This window comes from Pseudonaja textilis, chromosome Z (genome assembly GCF_049901715.1).
Source record: "Pseudonaja textilis isolate UNSWEBS1 chromosome Z, rPseTex1.2, whole genome shotgun sequence".
In the NCBI taxonomy this organism is placed as follows: domain Eukaryota; kingdom Metazoa; phylum Chordata; class Lepidosauria; order Squamata; family Elapidae; genus Pseudonaja; species Pseudonaja textilis.
The window spans coordinates 116326877-116344105 of NC_142008.1; the positions used below are offsets into that span (position 1 = coordinate 116326877).

The window sequence follows — 17229 nt, forward strand, 5'->3', positions numbered from 1 at the left end:
ACAGATGGCCTACTAATTCAATGAAATATTCAATATTCCATTTTTTAAAAAAAGATAAAGAAATTGATTCATATAACTATCCATCCTGGGATGGAAAACTTGGAAGATTGGAAACTGCATTCTTTGTCTTGGTGGATAGACAAGGATTTTAATGACTGGGGATTGTGTGACAAAAATGTGTGGCTATGACGTTCACACAAGTAGAACCAGGTGTTTCCATTTCCCACCATGTCTTTTGGGGAATAGCATAATACTACTCAGAACACACACACATACACGCACACACATGTTTTGTGTGATTAGTTCTCTCCCCCCCTTTTTTACTGGATTAAGCTCGTGGTTGTTTATGTTTTGATAAAACTAATGAATGCTTATTTATACTATCTGTTTTTGTGAGAGATGTTTGTTTACTGTGAACATATATATGTCTTGTCTGTGCCTCTTCTAATATTAAAATTGCCTGCTGAAAAGAAATGTCAAGCTGGAAGGAAATTGATTAAAGCAAGAGAAGAAGAGGAAGTAAAGCTGAAATTTAGCTCTCTTCAGCCATACTTCCTGTTTTGAATGCACAAAGGGTAGACTTGTGGACTCTACATATGGTAGCAAGGTTCATCAAGCATAGCTTTTAGAGTTTAATTTCTGCAGGCCTGCAGAAATTTAGTTCCAAAACTAACTAACTAACTAACTAACTAACTAACTAACTAACTAACTAACTAACTAACTAAAGCATCCTCAGGATTTTCTCAAAGTTCTGAACAGACACAGGGACTTCCTAGAGATAGAGGCCAGAAATTAGACAGTTATGGAAATTAAGAAAGAGTAGGATAGATGGACACAAATAATGCTAAGACGGATCTTAGCATTCTTTTGTATTATATCTTTGTTCTTCTGTTCCAATTGCAATGACATGCTCACATTATTCATCCCTGTTACATTTATTTGTTTGTTTGTTTGTTTGCTTGCTTACTTACTTACCTACCTACCTACCTACCTACCTACTTACTTATTTAACTTGTTTGTTGCCCATCTTATCATGAGGTGGCATGTTTCTGGTGTTTCTTCCCTGATGCAGTCCTCGATGAAATTGAGTTTGACATCCCTGAGATAATTTGTGTGAAAAAAAGACAGTGAAAAGAGCACCTCCCTAATAGTTCCCAGAATACATGCTTTACAGCGGTGGTAGCATGCATTAGTTAGGCAAGATTCTGTTTATAGGTAAAGAACAATAAAGAAATCTGTTCTGAAGAATCACAATGTGTCTTTATTAGGTTTTGGAGTCTGACAATTGCTTCATTAAGATCACACTTGGAATACTGCATCTAGTTTAGATCATCACAATGTAAAAAAAAAAAAAAGATGCCGAGACTCTAAAAAGAATGCAGAGAAGATCAACAAAGATGATTAGAGAACTGGAGGTTAAAACATATAGAGAACATTTACAGGAATTGGGTATGTTTAATTTAATGAAAAGGATTTATGGATGACATGACAGCAATGTTCCAAAATCTAAGGGGCTGCCACAAAACAGAGGGAGTCAACCTATTCTCCAAAGCACCTGAAGGCAGGAGAAAAAGCAATGGATGGAACCCAGTCAAGAAGAGAAGCAACCTAGAATTAAGGAGAAATTTCCTGACAGAACAATTAATCTGCCTCCAGAAGTTGTGGATGCTCAACTTGGAGGTTTTTAAAGAAGAGATTGGATAATCATTTGCCTGAAATGGTAAAGGGTTTCCTTCCTGAGCAAGGGGTTAAACTAGAAGACCTCCAAGGTCTCTTCCAATTCTCTTATTCTGTTATTCATGTAAGTCATTTACCTTCTCAAATTCAGCATCTTCATATAGGGCTATGGACAACCAATAGAAGCTACAATGTTGTGATGTGCATTGTTTATATCACAGTGTTAGACAGATATGATCTCACTTTGCTCCTTTAATCTTTAAATGCCTTATGTGAGTCATATTGACTTAATATCTTAATGTATGCTACCATCATTATTCAAGAGAAGCATGGAAACCTTGACATTGAAATGTGGTTCAGGACAAAAGGAGACCATGTATTGTTATTAAAGACAATAAGCCATATATCTATGATTTCACCATAACACCCAGATCACAGGCTGCTAGTTTGCAAAACATCAACAATCCCATTTACTATCCAGTTGCTGAGGTGTTATGTTATGTAGAAAAATCTTGGAAGACAGAAGGAAGACCAGAAGTCTAGAGAACAGAGGGACAAGGGTATAGAAAACATCTTGGAATGTACCCTCCCTAGATTAGGTAGAGTAAAAATAAGGGAGGGGAGAGGTGCTTTCAGATTTACAAGATTCTGCCTCTGTAACTTTACAGTTGTGTTAGTACTCAGGGTTGGAACCTCTGACCTGGACTACACAGAATAGAATACAGAATATCCAAATTAGAAGGAATCTTGGGGTCTTCTTTTCCAACCCCTACTCAGGCAGGAGATCTGACACTAGGGGTCAGAGAATTCTGGGAGTTGAAGTCCACAAGTCTTAAAGTTGTCAAGTTTGGAGACCTCTGTCCTACACAATTCCAGACAAATGGCTGTCCAATCTCTTCTGGAAAATTTCCAATGGTGGAGCACATACAACTTCTGGAGGCAAGCCCTTCCAGCGATTAATTGTTCTTAATGTCAGGAAATTTCTCCTTAGCTCTAAGCTATGTACCCCGCCTTTTTTTCTGAATATATTTTTTTAATTTTTATTATATAAAGAAAGAGCAACAGTTCTCTTATAATTTTAAATGTTCCAACTTCTGTTTCTGTTAGTTAACCATTGATAAAACAAATCCCATGTTTCAAAATATTCCACATCTTCCTTCTCTTTAATTTCAATTTCTATCCATTTTTGCACATTCTAGTATTTTTTAAATTATCTTTTCTTCTGTAGGGATCTCCACACCTTTCCAATGTTGTGCAAATACACTTCTCTCTCCTTGATAAGTTTCCATCTGTTACTTCTGCTTGGGAGAATAGGTTGACTTCCTCCTCTTTGTAACAGTCTCTCAAATACTGGAAGACTATGTTACCGCTAATCCTTCTCTTCCATAGGCTAAACATACTCAGTTCCTGCAACAGTTCATCATATGTTTTAGTCCCTAGACCCTTAATCATCTTTGTTGCTCTTCTTTAAACTCTTTCTAGAATTTCAAAATCTTTTGTATCATGATGACCAAAACTGTATGCATTATTCCAAGTATGGTCTTAACAAAGACATTATAAAGTGGTATTAAACACTTTGCATGATCTTGATTCTATCCCTCTGTTTATAAAGCCTAGAACTGTGTTTGCTTTTTTTGCCAGCTGCAGCACAGGGCTGGCTCATATTCAAGTAGTTGTCTATTCTAGATCCCTCTCATAGTTACTACTGAGACAGGTATTGCCTATTCTATACCTGTACATTTGGTTTTTTTTTCTTTCCTAGGTGTAAACCTTATTTTTCTCAGATTTTATTAGATATAGCCCAATGTTCAAGTCATTCGACATCTTTCTGGAACTTGAGGCCCTGTTTTAAAACAAAATTAATAGCTCCCTTTTTTCTCTAAGTGGGAAAATCGGTAGAAACAAGCAGAGGTTTCAAAACCTAAGTTTCTATATTGTTATGCAGTCTCACATAACCAGGATGTCCACATAGCTGTTCTTGATGTCAGAAATGAACAATTATGGCCCCATAGGATTAATTCCACCAGAGTCATCAAATGATCATAGAATTTAAAAAAATAGTGGATGAAGTGTTTTCCTTCTCATGGGCTGAAATGTTTTTTTAAAAGTACCAGCTGACTCATGGTGCTGTTAAATTTATAGTTGTATAGTCTCCATCTTGACAACCCCCCCAAAAAAATTGAGGCAAGAAAATGAGCCATGTGGGACATTCTATTGATGACAAATGATACATTTCTGGGGGGAAGCAGAAGAAGCATTTAACTGTTGAGAACCTCAAAGCTAACAACTTCTGGCACATTTAATCTATATGACATGGTATTTTCCAGAAGATAATTTATTGTGGCCGCAGTGAAAACTCTGATCGCTCCATTTCTTCCTGATGTTTGCTGTTCATGACAAAATGGCTGACACCATCAATTGATGGTCTCCTAACTCTTTGTCAGAACTCAGCTTGAGAACAGATGCATCCTGTTTATACACCAAGAGTTGCACCTGAAACTTCTAATTTGAGCTGAACCTTAACAGTGATAGATTCATAATTTCAGAAGAAGAACTCCAATATGCTTTGAATAGAAACTTGGCTTCCGTTTGCAATTTGACTCAGCAAGAGGTGAAAACATCAGGTTTGGTGGGGAAAACCAAACTATAATGCATTAAGTGTTTTTAAAAAATATTATGAAGGGCACTGTTTCTCACCCTTGGTAGTTTTAAGATGTGTGGACTTCAATTCCCAGAATTTGTCAACCAGCTATGCTGGCTGGCAAATTCTGGGAGTTGAAGGCCACACATCTTTTTTTTTGTAATAACTTTTTATTTTATTTTATAACATACAAAAATTCCAATTTCAATTGAACAGCGTGTTGTCTGGTTACAAAGCATTTTAGAAAATAATGATCACAATATTTACAACAATATTCATTGCATTAATATCAATTATATTAAAGTTAATAACCATAATAATCATACTATTTGTTTAACCAAGTTATCATATCTTCCTTATATCACTAATCCTTTCCTATATTTCTGTTTCTAGCTCCTGTTTTTGTCAGTTAACCATTGATAAAATATCTCCCAAGTTAAAAAAATATATCAGTTTCTTCCTTTTCCTTAATTGTAAGTGTAGCTTATCCATTTCTGCACATTCTATTTTTTTAATGTTTTCACCTGTATATATTTTTATTGTTTACAACTATAAATACAAAACACAGTGCAGCTGTTTTGGCAATTACTTTGCTATACATCTTAAAGCCACCAACACCGAGAAACATTGATGTCAGGTATTCCCTGCCTGACTCAAAAGGGTGGAAAGATTTTTATATGGCACTTTATAGGGATCAACAGGATTTCCCATAGAAGAGCCTCTAGTCAAGCATACCAAATCCATAATGATAGGTCCCTATTATGATAGTAGCTTCCTCCCCTTTTCTCTCTATCACTGAGATTGTAAAATAATAATGGAGGCAAATACAGAGTAACAGAGTTGGAAGGGACCTTGGAGGTCTTCTAGTCCAACCCCCTGCTCAACAAGGAGACCCTATATTATTCCAAATAAACGGTTGTCCAATATTTTCTTTAAAAACTCCAGTGTTGGAGCAACCAAAACTTCTGGAGGAAGTGAATTAAATTTCATAGCAATTTGGGCCTCAGAATTGGGCACCAACTTGAGATTCTAGGCTTAGATAGCCTTGAACTACACTGGTTAAGGTTAGACTTAAGCATAGTACATAAAATCATATATTACAACATCTTACCAATTAATGAATATTTCAGCTTTAACAACAACAACAATAGATGCACAACAGATATAAACTAAATGTAAACCACTCCAAACTCGATTGCAAGAAGTATGATTTCAGCAACAGAGTGGTCAATGTCTGGAATTCACTACCTGATTCTCTTGTCACCTGCTCCAACCCCCACTCCTTTGCCCTCAAACTAACCTCTATTGACCTCATCCCATTCCTAAGAGATCTGTAAGGGGTGTGCATAAGTGCACAACTGTGCCTACCGTCCCTGTCCTATTGTTTGTAATTATTAGTTCCTATTTCTTGTATTTAAAGTTATGTTTATTCTTGTTTCTGTTATATTGTAAGATTTTGACAAATAAAATAAATAAGATAAATAAATATTGTATGTCTATAGAGATTCTCAGTAATCGAGATCATGGTAGTCCCAATGGTGCTTTTTCCAAAAGCCAACTGGACTTCCCTGTTTTCTTCTTTGAAAAAGATTTGCTTCTGGTCCAATAAACTGCTTCTAGTTCCCCATAGTCTGATGTACATACTGCAGATCTATCTCTTCACCTTTCTCCACTTCCATCCTCTGATGAAATCCTCTTTCTTTTCCTTTCCTTTTTTCTACCTTCCCTTCCCTCCTCTCCCCTTCCCCTCCCTTCTATATTCCTTTCTTCTTTTCTATCTTCCTTTCCTTTCATTTCCTCTCCTCCCCCCTCTCCCATTCTATCCATCCATTATCCTCAGTTTAAGCACTTGATAAACATACAGCTTTTGTCTTTGTTATATTTGGATTCCAAAGCAAGCAGGCATCACATACAGACAATGGAGACAATAGACAAATGTTCTTCTCAAGATACCCAAGAATGATCTTCCAACAATGGAATTGTTCTTATTTTTTATGACGCATATTGTAGTTTGAAAAATAAAGTTGATCTGGAGGACAGAGAACAACAAATGGCCTTTAAATAGGAATGCTGATTTTCCTCATTGGTATTTGAATTTCCCCAACTTGAACCTGTGATACAGGTGAAAACAACTTCAAGTCAGGTTCCTCTCTCAGTGAATACATTAATCCATCTATGTGATTTCTTATGAATGATTGTCTTCTGCAATGTGCTCTTAATTTTAAGAAATTTAAGATTTGAGACAGGTGGCTGTCCAGTCTCTTCTTAAAAACCTCCAGTAACGAAGCACCCACAATTTCTGTTCCACTGCTTAATTATCCTGTCAGGAAGTTTCTCTCCTTGCTTCCATCCATTGTTTCTTGTCTTGCCTTCTGGTGCTTTGCAAAACAGGTTGACCCCCTCTTTTTTGTGGCAGCCATATTTGCTGCCATATCACCCCTAGTCCTTCTTTCCTCTAGATTGACCATATCCAGTTCCTGAAACCGTCCCCCAGGCCTTTAATCATTTTAGTTGCTCTTTTCTGCACTTTTTCCAAAGTCTCAACATATTTTGTCTCAACATCAATAACATTTCCTAATATGTCTCATATTCGTGTACTAGGAAGATTAAAAATGTCTTTAGCTTTTTAGGAACCAACCAAGGCCTGATGCTAATATATAATATAATGCATGGTTATCTGTGGAGAAACTGTGCAACACAAGAATTTTATCTATTCAGTGAAGCTATTCTTGGGTGAATGTCCCCACAGGAAGATGCTAAAGCTGAAAGAAACCCTAAAATCATTTTTTCTGTAACAAAACTTTATGATTAAGTAATAAGGATATGTGATGAGAAGGATACTGTTATGGGACAGAATGACTGCCTGCAGAGGTGATTATGTTTATATATGAACATTATTAAATGTTTGATTGGGTTGCATTTTATTGATTGCACTGGATTTATGGCTATAGTAATTTTATTTGCTTTGTTTTCAGGATTGCAATATTTGTTGAGAAATCTCATCATTTCTCAGGAAAGATGGGTTATGGGTTTCCCTTTCTGGAGTGTTGTTTTTTTTGTTTTGTCACAACAAACCCATTAAGGATATATTGAATCAATGAGGCACAATTGAATAAACTATCCTGAGGTTGATCAAATGAGGACCCAGATTGTTGAGGGCAATATGCTGACTCCGTAAACCATTTAGAGAGAGTTGTAAATCACTATATAAATCTAAGTGCTATTGCTATTTAGGAAAGTATTGTGCTGAAATTTACAACTTCTCTAATTTCTGAACACTCTAGAGTCAAAACTTGAAAACATCTGTACCTGGGAACATTTGTTATTGATCTCCATCCTGTTTTTAAAGTTTATTTCTCTTCTTTCTTGTAAACATTCCCACCATCAGTACTTAGGCTATAAATTTGTGACTTTTTATGTATAAGGTTTCCCCTGCTTCTATTTAATCACATCTGATTCTTGAAGACAAGTCCCTGCAATTTTATTGGCAAGGTTTTTCAGTGGTGACTTGCCATTGCCTCCTTTCTAGGGATAAGGGAAAGTGACTGGCTCAAGGACATGCGATTTTGTTCCCAAAGTGGAACTAGAACTCCCACTACTCCAGTTTCTTATCTGATCCAATCACTACACCCAACTGGCTGTTATTAATAAATGCCATCAATTTGATTTTGATGACTTGAGTTAACTCCCACTGGATGTAAAATCAATACTTACGGCAGTCCCTCCAACCCCCCCTTTAAAAAAAGATAGAGACAAAGAATAATATACAGAAAGAGAAACTTTATGTAGTAGCAACATTTTTACAGACTAATTCCACTTAATGAGAAAATTATATGATGGGGAACAAGAAAAATAATATAGTCAGATTCAGTGCAACTATCGAAGTTAAAAAAAAATGCAGAAAAAATAAGCAATGATCTTAAGAATAGTACAGTATACAGCATAAAACTTAGTACAATATAATGAAATGCAATAAAAAACTATTTTAATACAGTTTATATCGCACAAAAGGGCAAACTTTAGTGCTAATAGGAAAAAATAAATGCAATTGCCAAGGCAGTGTTATTCAGTTTCATAAACTGAAAAAAAAAAGATTAATGCTCATTTATGTTACCTCACAATAATATCTATACATAATCTTAATTAAGGAACATACAACACATGTTTCTGGATACCTCTACTTTCAAACAAAACAACCGTTGATTTTGGACTCTAGAACGGGGTTCCCAACCGGGGTTGCAAGATAATATTCCAGCGGGTACAGAAGCTTGGGTTGAGAATTTTCAAAATTATAGTGTATATGAATAATTATATGCATATAATTATTTTCTTTTGTAAGGGGTGTGAGAATATATCAGAAGCGTTCTAGGGATGAGGGATATAGAAAAGGTTGGGAACCCCTGCTATAGAAGCAGTTTGCTATTTTTTACATTGGACTAAGAAACTTTCTGGCCCCAATTTGAAGTAAATGAAGTAGTTAATTAAATTGACTTTAAAGAAAAAGGTGACCAGCTGTTTAGCACTAGAGGACTAAACACAGTGGTGGGATTCCAAATCTTTTCCTATCGGTTCTATGAGAACGCACTTTGAGCGCATGTGCAGCACTCAAACACCACCTCAAAGACCACTTAAAGACTCAGCTGGTGAGCTGAGCTGTTTTTTAGCTCAGCTGAGGCGCAGCAATCTGCTCTGCCATGTTAATCGGCTGAGCTAAAAAAACAAGGGAATATAGACCAGGGAACGGGGGAGGCAGGAGGGCAGGGCCGCCCAGAGGTTGCATTTGCCAGTTCTCTGAACTGCTCAAAATCTCCATGACTGGTATTTCAAAACTGGTCCGAACTGGTTGAATACCACCTCTGGCTACACACACAAAAAAGAGAACAAAACTGATACTGAAAAATAAGTTGGTAAGTTAAGTATTGGAAGTGGGGGAAAGGGTTTTCCTTTGCCCTCTTTTCTTGAAAAATAAAAACAGGGTCATTCTTGAAAAGGGATTTTAGCATGCCAGGGGATCCATCACGTCTTGCAATGTGCCATGCCAGTAAATTAATCATGATCCACAGGTGGTTTGGCTTGAAAAGTGCACAATATTTCTCTTTGCTCTTTTAACATTTTCCCTTTGAGATGTAAGGGGACAGGATAACAATTTGGTGTTTGTGTACCCTTAATGAGTTCCTTAGAATTTGTGAAGGTTTGGATAAAGATATTAAATTTCTTTCCTTTCCTAGAGCCTTTTTTCTTCCATGTAGAAAACCAACTGGTTTCTTCCTGTTATTGTTAAGGCTGCAGAAGTAGAGACAGGGTCAGGTGAAAGTAGATAGGTTTTTTTTGTGACATTTAAAACAGTGTAGCTTAAAACAGTTGTCATGAAGGATGGGCGAGAGAAATGGATGATGAAGGGGAAAAGATGGGGTCTCATTTGACTGTGTGCTTCATTGATAGGAAAGGGATGATGGTTATTTCACCTGTGAAAAGAGAAAGAGAGGGGTGGGTGGGTGGAGGATTAAATCAACAACACAATGTTAAATAATTGACTTGGTGTATGCCTCTTGGACATGGGTGTCAAACTCAATTTCATTGAGGGCTGCATCATGGTTGTGTTTAAACTTGAAGGGGTGTATGGCCAGTTTGACAGTACACAGCATATAATCAACAAAGCTCTGTTTTTGGCTATGACAGCCTCCTGCAGCCCTCTGCCAGCAAAAATGGAACCCAAGGATGCAACCCATGGCCTGCCCAGGTTCCATTTTTGGCCATGAAGGTCTCCTGCAGCCTTCTCCAGTGAAAACAGAGCTCTGTGTTTGCTGGAAGAAGGCTGCAGGAGGCAGTCATGGCCAAAACAGAGCCTGGGAGGGCCAAGCACGATCCCAATCTCCATTTCTGCTGGTAGAGGCACTGTCTTTCACTGTTTCCAGAGTAGCCCTGCAGGCCAGATCAAAGCAACTCATGGACTGGATCCAGCCCATGGGCCTTGAGTTTGACACCCCTGCTCTAGGATATCTAGCTTATTACCATTTTCATGTCTTAACTACCTGCATGAACTTAGGACAAATGTTATATACACACTTCTTAACTTAGAACTGTTCGTTTAGTGACATTTGAAATTGCAATGTCACTGAAAAAAACCTGACAACTGGTTCTTGCACTTACAACCATAGCAGCATCCTTACGGTCAAGAGATCAAAATTGGGGTGCTTGGCAACCAGCATATGTTTATGATGGTTACAACATCATGTGATCACCATGTGACTTTCTCAGTTGACTTCCAATAAGCACTGGGAGAAACCAAATGAGGACCCAGATTCCTTAACCTGGGATGATTAGAACTGAACACAGAAGATCATCAGAGTTGGAAGGGACTTTGGAGGTCTTCTAGTCCAGCCCCCTGCTCAAGCAGGAGATGATATATTATATCAGACCAATGGTTCCCAGTCTCTTCTTCAAAGACTCCAGTGATGGAACACCAAAACTTCTGAATACAAATGATTCTATTGTTTGATTGTTCTCATTGTTAAGAAATTTCTCCTTAGTTTTAGGTTGCTTTTCTCCTTGGTTAGTTTCCATCCATTGCTTAATGTCTATGGAAATATCTATTGGAAAAAAGTACCTTTGGGATATCCACTGTTTCTTGTGTCACATTCTGGTGCTTTGGATAATCAGTTAACTCCTCTCTCCTTTGTGGCAGCCCCTTAAATATGAGGTACTAATGCCACTCTATATAGCCTTAGTAAGACCACACCTAGAGTACTGCATCCAGTTTTAGTCAGCACACTATAAAAAGATGCTGAGACTTTAGAAAAAGTGCAGAGAAGAGCAACCAGGATGATGAAGGGACTGGAGACTAAAAGATATGAAGAACAGTTACAGGAACTGGGCATGGCTAGTCTAGTGGACACAGGGGACACATGATAACAGTGTTCCAAGATTTGAGGGGCTGCCACAGAATGGAAGGGGCCAAAATATTATCCAAGGCACCTGAAGGTCAGACAAGGAATAATGGATGGAAACTGATCAAGGAAAGATTCAACCTAGAAATAAGGAGAAATTTTCTGACAGTGAGAAACAATCAACTAATGGAACAAAAGTTGCCCTCAGAAATTGTGGGAACTTTCAAGAAGAGACTGGACTGCCATTTGTCAGAAATTATGTAAGGTCTCCTGCTTGGGTGGTGGGTTGGACTACATGACCTACAAGGTCCTTTCCAACTCTGTTAATCTGTTAAAAATATTAGAATATTGCTATAATGTCATCCTAGTCCTACGTTTCATAAGACTAGGCATACCCAATTCCTCCCTATGTTCTAGCCTCCAGCCCCCTAATCATATTTGTTGCTTCTGCCATGATTCTGTGCTGCAATGGGTAGCTACTCATTTAGTTTATAGGAAATTGAGAAAGAAAGAGATGGCAATAATCTATTTCTATGCTTTGAATTGATTTCCTTTTTACCTTGATGAAAGTGACAAGGCCGCCATAAAATATGGCCACAATAAAGAGAATAATGAAGGTGAAAACTTTATTCCAGACACCGTTGGCTTCTTCCAGCTCACTGTATTCATCTTCATTTTCATTGCGAATGTCACAGAAAGCTGCTCCCATGAGGGTACAATCCCAGGAATCTGAAGAATGGAGTGGAAAAAAATCAAATTAGAAAGATGGCTCTGAAAAGTAAAGGAAGAAAAGCCAAGAGAAAACATTTGAGGGAGAGGGGCACTATCAATTTCTATCTGATCATTTATTTAACATCTGTATGCGTAGTCCTTGACTTACATCCATTATGGAACCTGGCAATTACTGTTGTAAGCCACGATTATTGCAGAATGGGTCATTATTCATCCAACTTGATTTTACAACTATTGTTTTGTGGCTGTTGTTAAGCAAATGCCATGGTTATTCAGCAAATGTGGCAATTGTTAAACAAAACTATTGTTATTTTTTGCTGAAACCCAGAAGTAAATGATGATTTCTGGCAAAAATGATGTAAATTGTGACCACATGACCTCAGGGTGCTGCAAACATCTGTAAGCGTTGGCTGGTTGTGGAACATTTCAAATGCAATCACATGACCACATCAGAGTTGGCCATCTGAATTTCAGAATCAGGTCATAAGTAGCTTTTGTGGGGTCCACCCTAACTTCAAACAGTTGCTAAGTGACCATTCATAAGTGGAGGATTACCTGTGATTATGATATTTCACACCACCAAAAACCAAAGGTTGAGAGTGAATTACAAAAATGACCCCCCCTCCCCAAAGTATAAAATAATCAAAGCAGATTTAAAGCAAGATAAAAGTGCATCATGCCTAGAGAAACAACTATAAAATCCTCATCCCCCAAAGCATAAAATTCAGTACTGAATCAGTCTTTAAACCAGCAAGGAGAAATAATTAGGGTCAAAAGTCATGTTCAAACATAAGTAAAAAAGCTTTGTTTGGTTTTTTTTGGAGGAAAGCATCAAATGCATGTCAAATGGATATCTGTGGGAATATATTGGCCACATTAAAAAAAAACTTCATTGCCCTTAGATAGCATCTTTGGAGTGTTGCATTGGCTTAAATTGTGGCTCTTTTTGGTGTAAACCAGGTGCCAATCGAAGAAGAAAGAAAGAAACATCAAATTCGTGCATATTGTTTTAATGTAACATGGAAAGATACATAAAAGGTGCATTATAACAAGAGCGCCACAATTGGGGCATTGATTTTTTTTACCAGTTAAGAAATTAGTTGTTCTATCGATTATGTTTTCAGAAGAGACGTGAGCTACAAGGCATCTGTAGGAGGCTCCCATCATCCATTTGCTTGTGGGGACTTCGAGCATGCTTAGCAAGGAGCACGTTTGTTTCTCATGGTCACACTTCATGCCATGGGTGTCGTAACCCTTGAAGGAAATTTCTTGGTTCTCTTCTTCCCACTTCAGAAAGATTTCATCTGGATAGAAATCTTTCGCTATGCACAGTAGGGTTACATTGAAGTCTTCACTGGATGATTGACGCTGGAGATCCACTTTGGGGGGTCTCATAGTCCCTGGATTAACAAAGACAAGACAACATGGTTGAGAAAGAAAATGTGCTGGGCTCTATCATAATTGTATCCTTAGCTGTATCGAGAAGGTGTTGTGGCCCACCAGTAGCCAGTGGGGCTGGTGGCAGATTTGGACAGTGAGGATGTTGAGGGGAAACATGGGCCAGTCCTGGAGTCTGCAGAAAGCTCTGTATTGGAGCAGAAATGGGGTCAGGGCCGTCTGACAGTTATCAACTGCCTTTGGAGTCAGAGATAAGTGGGGCAGAAGAACAGCTGGAGCCTGTTCCCAGTGTGCATATGTGCAGAGCTGTCAGGAGAAGGGAACAGTTAAGGAACAAGGGTTGACTCGGGAGTAAAGGCACAGGTGAATGGCCCCTCCCATAGGGAATAAAGAGGAGTGAAAGGAGAGTGGTGTTTGCAGGAGATAATCAGTTCATTTAATTAGGGTGAAGATCTGTTCCTGACTCTTTGCCAAGTATTTTCTGGTATAGCGTTGCACTTGGAAACTATTGGCCTGGCAACTTTCCAAGCCTGATAAAGGTCTGTGGTTGTAAATCACCCTTGAAAGACTGTTTGTTGGGACTTTGCTGAATGTGAATGATAGGAATCCACATTCGCCTAATAGAAAGGGGTTTTGTCAGGATGAGGAGTCTGCTTCATGATTTTGTGCAGCCTTGGTCAGAAAAGAAGGGTTGTTTTTCCTTCTCAAAACTCCCTGCCCTCAAAACTACTATTTTAATTTTCTTTCATGTAAGGATAAAACTCCTTTTTTATGACCCTTGTTATCCCTTAATTTGGGGTAGACTGGAAGGAGCTGAGCATTTACTGTCCTGATGCCACAAAGAGTTCACAGCAGATATTTTATTTCTTTCAACCCTAGTAGAGAAATATCTGCCGCTACTTAGGATTGAACTCTCAGCCTCCCAAGTGTCTCCAGCACTAGGCCATTACGCTGCTCACTTTTCAAGTAATCTTCAACATTCCTAAGTTAAAGGCCATCAACATTATTTATTTATTGGATTTTTTTTTATCCCGCCTTGATTACTTTATAAGTAACTTAAGTGGAGAAACATACATAGGTTCCTTCTTTCTCTTCTTTTCCTGAAAACAGACCTGTGAGGTGGGTTGGGGACTATTCCATGGGTGTCATATCATCATAGAGGCATATTGGGATGCTTTCCCCCTTTGCTAAACTGGGCATGGCCAGCGTGTGATGTATCTGGCCCACAGGCCAGGAGATTGAAAGCCCTGCACTAGCCCTATATCACCCACCCAACTTTCATACCTAATGTGGGAACTCACAGACTCCTGCTGATTGGCTCAAAGTCACCAGTGTGGTTTTCATGCCAAATATGGGTCTAGAACTCACAGTCTCCTGGTGATTGGCCCAAAGTCACCCAGCCTGCTTTTATGCATAAGGTGGGACTAGAACTCACTGTCTTCCAGTTTCCAAACTAGCACCTCAATCACTAGGCCAAACTGGCTCTGTTGTAAACATACCACTAAGATTGTCAAGTTGTGGGCTGTCACCTTTGAAGCCCTTCATAGCTTGGGACCAGGTTATCTAAGGAACTGACTCTTGCTGGTCACATCTACCTGACCCATGAGAGCGGGGAGGCAAGGAATGTTGCAGGTCCCATCCCCTAGGGAGATACACCTGATGGGACTCAGAAGAAGGGCCTTCCCCATGGTGGCTCCCTCTCTCTCTGGAATTAGACTGGCCCCCACTCTAACACTCTTCTGGAAGAGGCTGGAGGCCTGGTTCTGCCACCAAGCCTGGGGAACTCAGAGCAGGATGGAGCCCATGAAAAGGCTTGTGTGATGTGTTGTTGCCGGGTTTGGGGTGGGTGCGGGTGGGAAATTATTACATTTTTTAGTCATTTATGATGAGATTATTATTCTTTTATTAGTTTTAGTGTTTTATATGTGAGATTTTTATATTCCTGTAAGCCGCCTTAAGTTGCCATGTGTGTCTAGGTGGCAATATACATTTTCTAAAATGAATAAACAAACAAACAAGTAAATAAATAAAACATTGCCACAATTCTGCTGTTGAGAAATAAGACTGCTCTAATGATAGCTACTACCAGGATTAGTTCAGAATAAGGTTGAATTGAACTACTTCCCAATCTCCTTGTACTTAGAATCCTTCTTCTGTATCATTTGCTTGCCAGCTCTTTATAGGAGTCCTTACAGGGGTGGGATTCAGCTGGTATGGACCGGTTTGAGTGAATTAGTATTTCCGGTGATCAGTTGGTCCCGCCCATCTGCTCCCGTGCTAGCCTGTCCTATATTTCTGTGTTTTGAAGCTCAGTTGATTCACACAGCACAGTGGATTGCCGTGCCTCAGCTGTTTTACTCACTAGGGCTGCAGTAGAGGGTAAGTTTTAGAGCTGAAGATTCCTGGTTTTGCAAGCAAAGTGCCGGCTCACTAAACCAATTGTTACACTGGTTGAATCCTACCACTGGTTGAATCCTATCACTGAGTCCTTACCATTCCTTCGGTCAAAATGCTTCATCTCCATTTCTCCTTGGCCACTCTGGATGCTACAAGCGAATTGAGTGGTGTTGATCCATTCACTCAGTTTCACCTGCAATTGGCCATACATCAAAGAAGTGTAGTTGGTTTCTTGGAAGACTTCATTTGTCACTGAATTATTGTTGGCCGGCTTGCCATCCATGGTCCAGCTGAAGGTTGCATTGGCACTGGTATTCGTGAGAGACATCATGCAGGTTAGAGTTGCACTTCTGTTTGTGAAGAGCTCTTCAAAGGATGGCAACTGCATCTTGATCACTTCCATACTGCTTGGAGATGTCACTATTCCTTCAAAAGCAATGTTGCATGAATTACTTTGATGGCTACTTTCCTGTTCCTACCTCACCTCCTTCCTAAAGGGGATATATTGGAATGACAACTTCAAAACCAGCTTCTCCTTCTTGTGATTAGCCTGGGAAATATAAATAAAATTAGTCTAACATCTGGATGCTAGGGCTGATGAAGGAGGAACAAATAACTTTGTTCTGTTTCAAAAAATAATAATAATGCAGGTCCTTCTACTTGGAGACAGGCAAGATGAAGGATGTATGGAATCAACCTTGGAAAATGGATCCACACTGAATTGTCCCAAAATGAGTTGACTATGGCCAGTTGGCCATGACGAGTTGTCCTAGACCCATACCCTTAATGTATTTTGGCTATGCAAATCACTAAAAGCATAACATTTCTGTTAGGAAACGTATTAATAATGAAGCAATCATTATTGGGACTTGGCAGACTAAAAGTCAAGGCCACTGATTTGGAAAGTGAAGTGAACTATAATGAGGCTCAAGAATTGTGGCTATTCACTCACTAGTAAAAGCACTTTGCAGATAGATCAGATCCACTGTTTCTTTTGTTTTCAATTTAAGCGTACAAAGCAGAGGTGGTATTCAGCAGGTTCTGACCAATTCTGGAGAACCAGTAGTGGAACTTTTGAGTCGTTCAGACAACCAGCAAATACCACCTCTGACTGGCCCCACCCCCATCTATTCCCTGCCTCCCGAGTCCCAGCCGATCTGCTGGGTCTTCTTTTGTTGCTCTGCATAGGAGAATGGAACTGGAAAGCAGGTTAGTGGGGTGGGGAGGGAATGGGGATTTTGCAGTATCCTTCACTTGCCATGCCTACCATACCCACCAAGCCACAACACACCCACCAAGCCATGCGCACAGAACCGATAGTAAAAATTTTTGAATCCCACCACTGGTACAAAGTACAACTTACCAGAGGAATGCACATCTTTCTTAATCACAAAGTTGGTTTCACGATGATTTACGGTGCATGTGTATGTTTGTGGATTGTGCCAATCTTCTCCACTGATGGTCAAACTACAGTCCTTCTGGAATGTCCCATCAAGA

The 17229-nt window shown here is 39.0% G+C and overlaps 1 protein-coding gene across 1 annotated transcript in view; it reads right to left on the minus strand.

The window, feature by feature from the left end:
- Positions 1-8085: 8085 nt before the first annotated feature.
- LOC113448758 (uncharacterized) overlaps positions 8086-17229 on the minus strand; it is a 42601-nt gene continuing 33457 nt past the window's right edge. The window contains exons 10-14 of the mRNA XM_026719533.2: positions 17096-17229; positions 15829-16158; positions 13023-13337; positions 11765-11934; positions 8086-9783 (exon numbers count right to left, since the gene is read on the minus strand). The exon at positions 17096-17229 is cut by the window's right edge and continues 175 nt beyond it. Coding sequence (XP_026575318.2) covers positions 9775-9783; positions 11765-11934; positions 13023-13337; positions 15829-16158; positions 17096-17229 — 958 coding nt within the window. The 3' untranslated portion in view covers positions 8086-9774. The remainder of the gene's footprint in view (positions 9784-11764; positions 11935-13022; positions 13338-15828; positions 16159-17095) is intronic.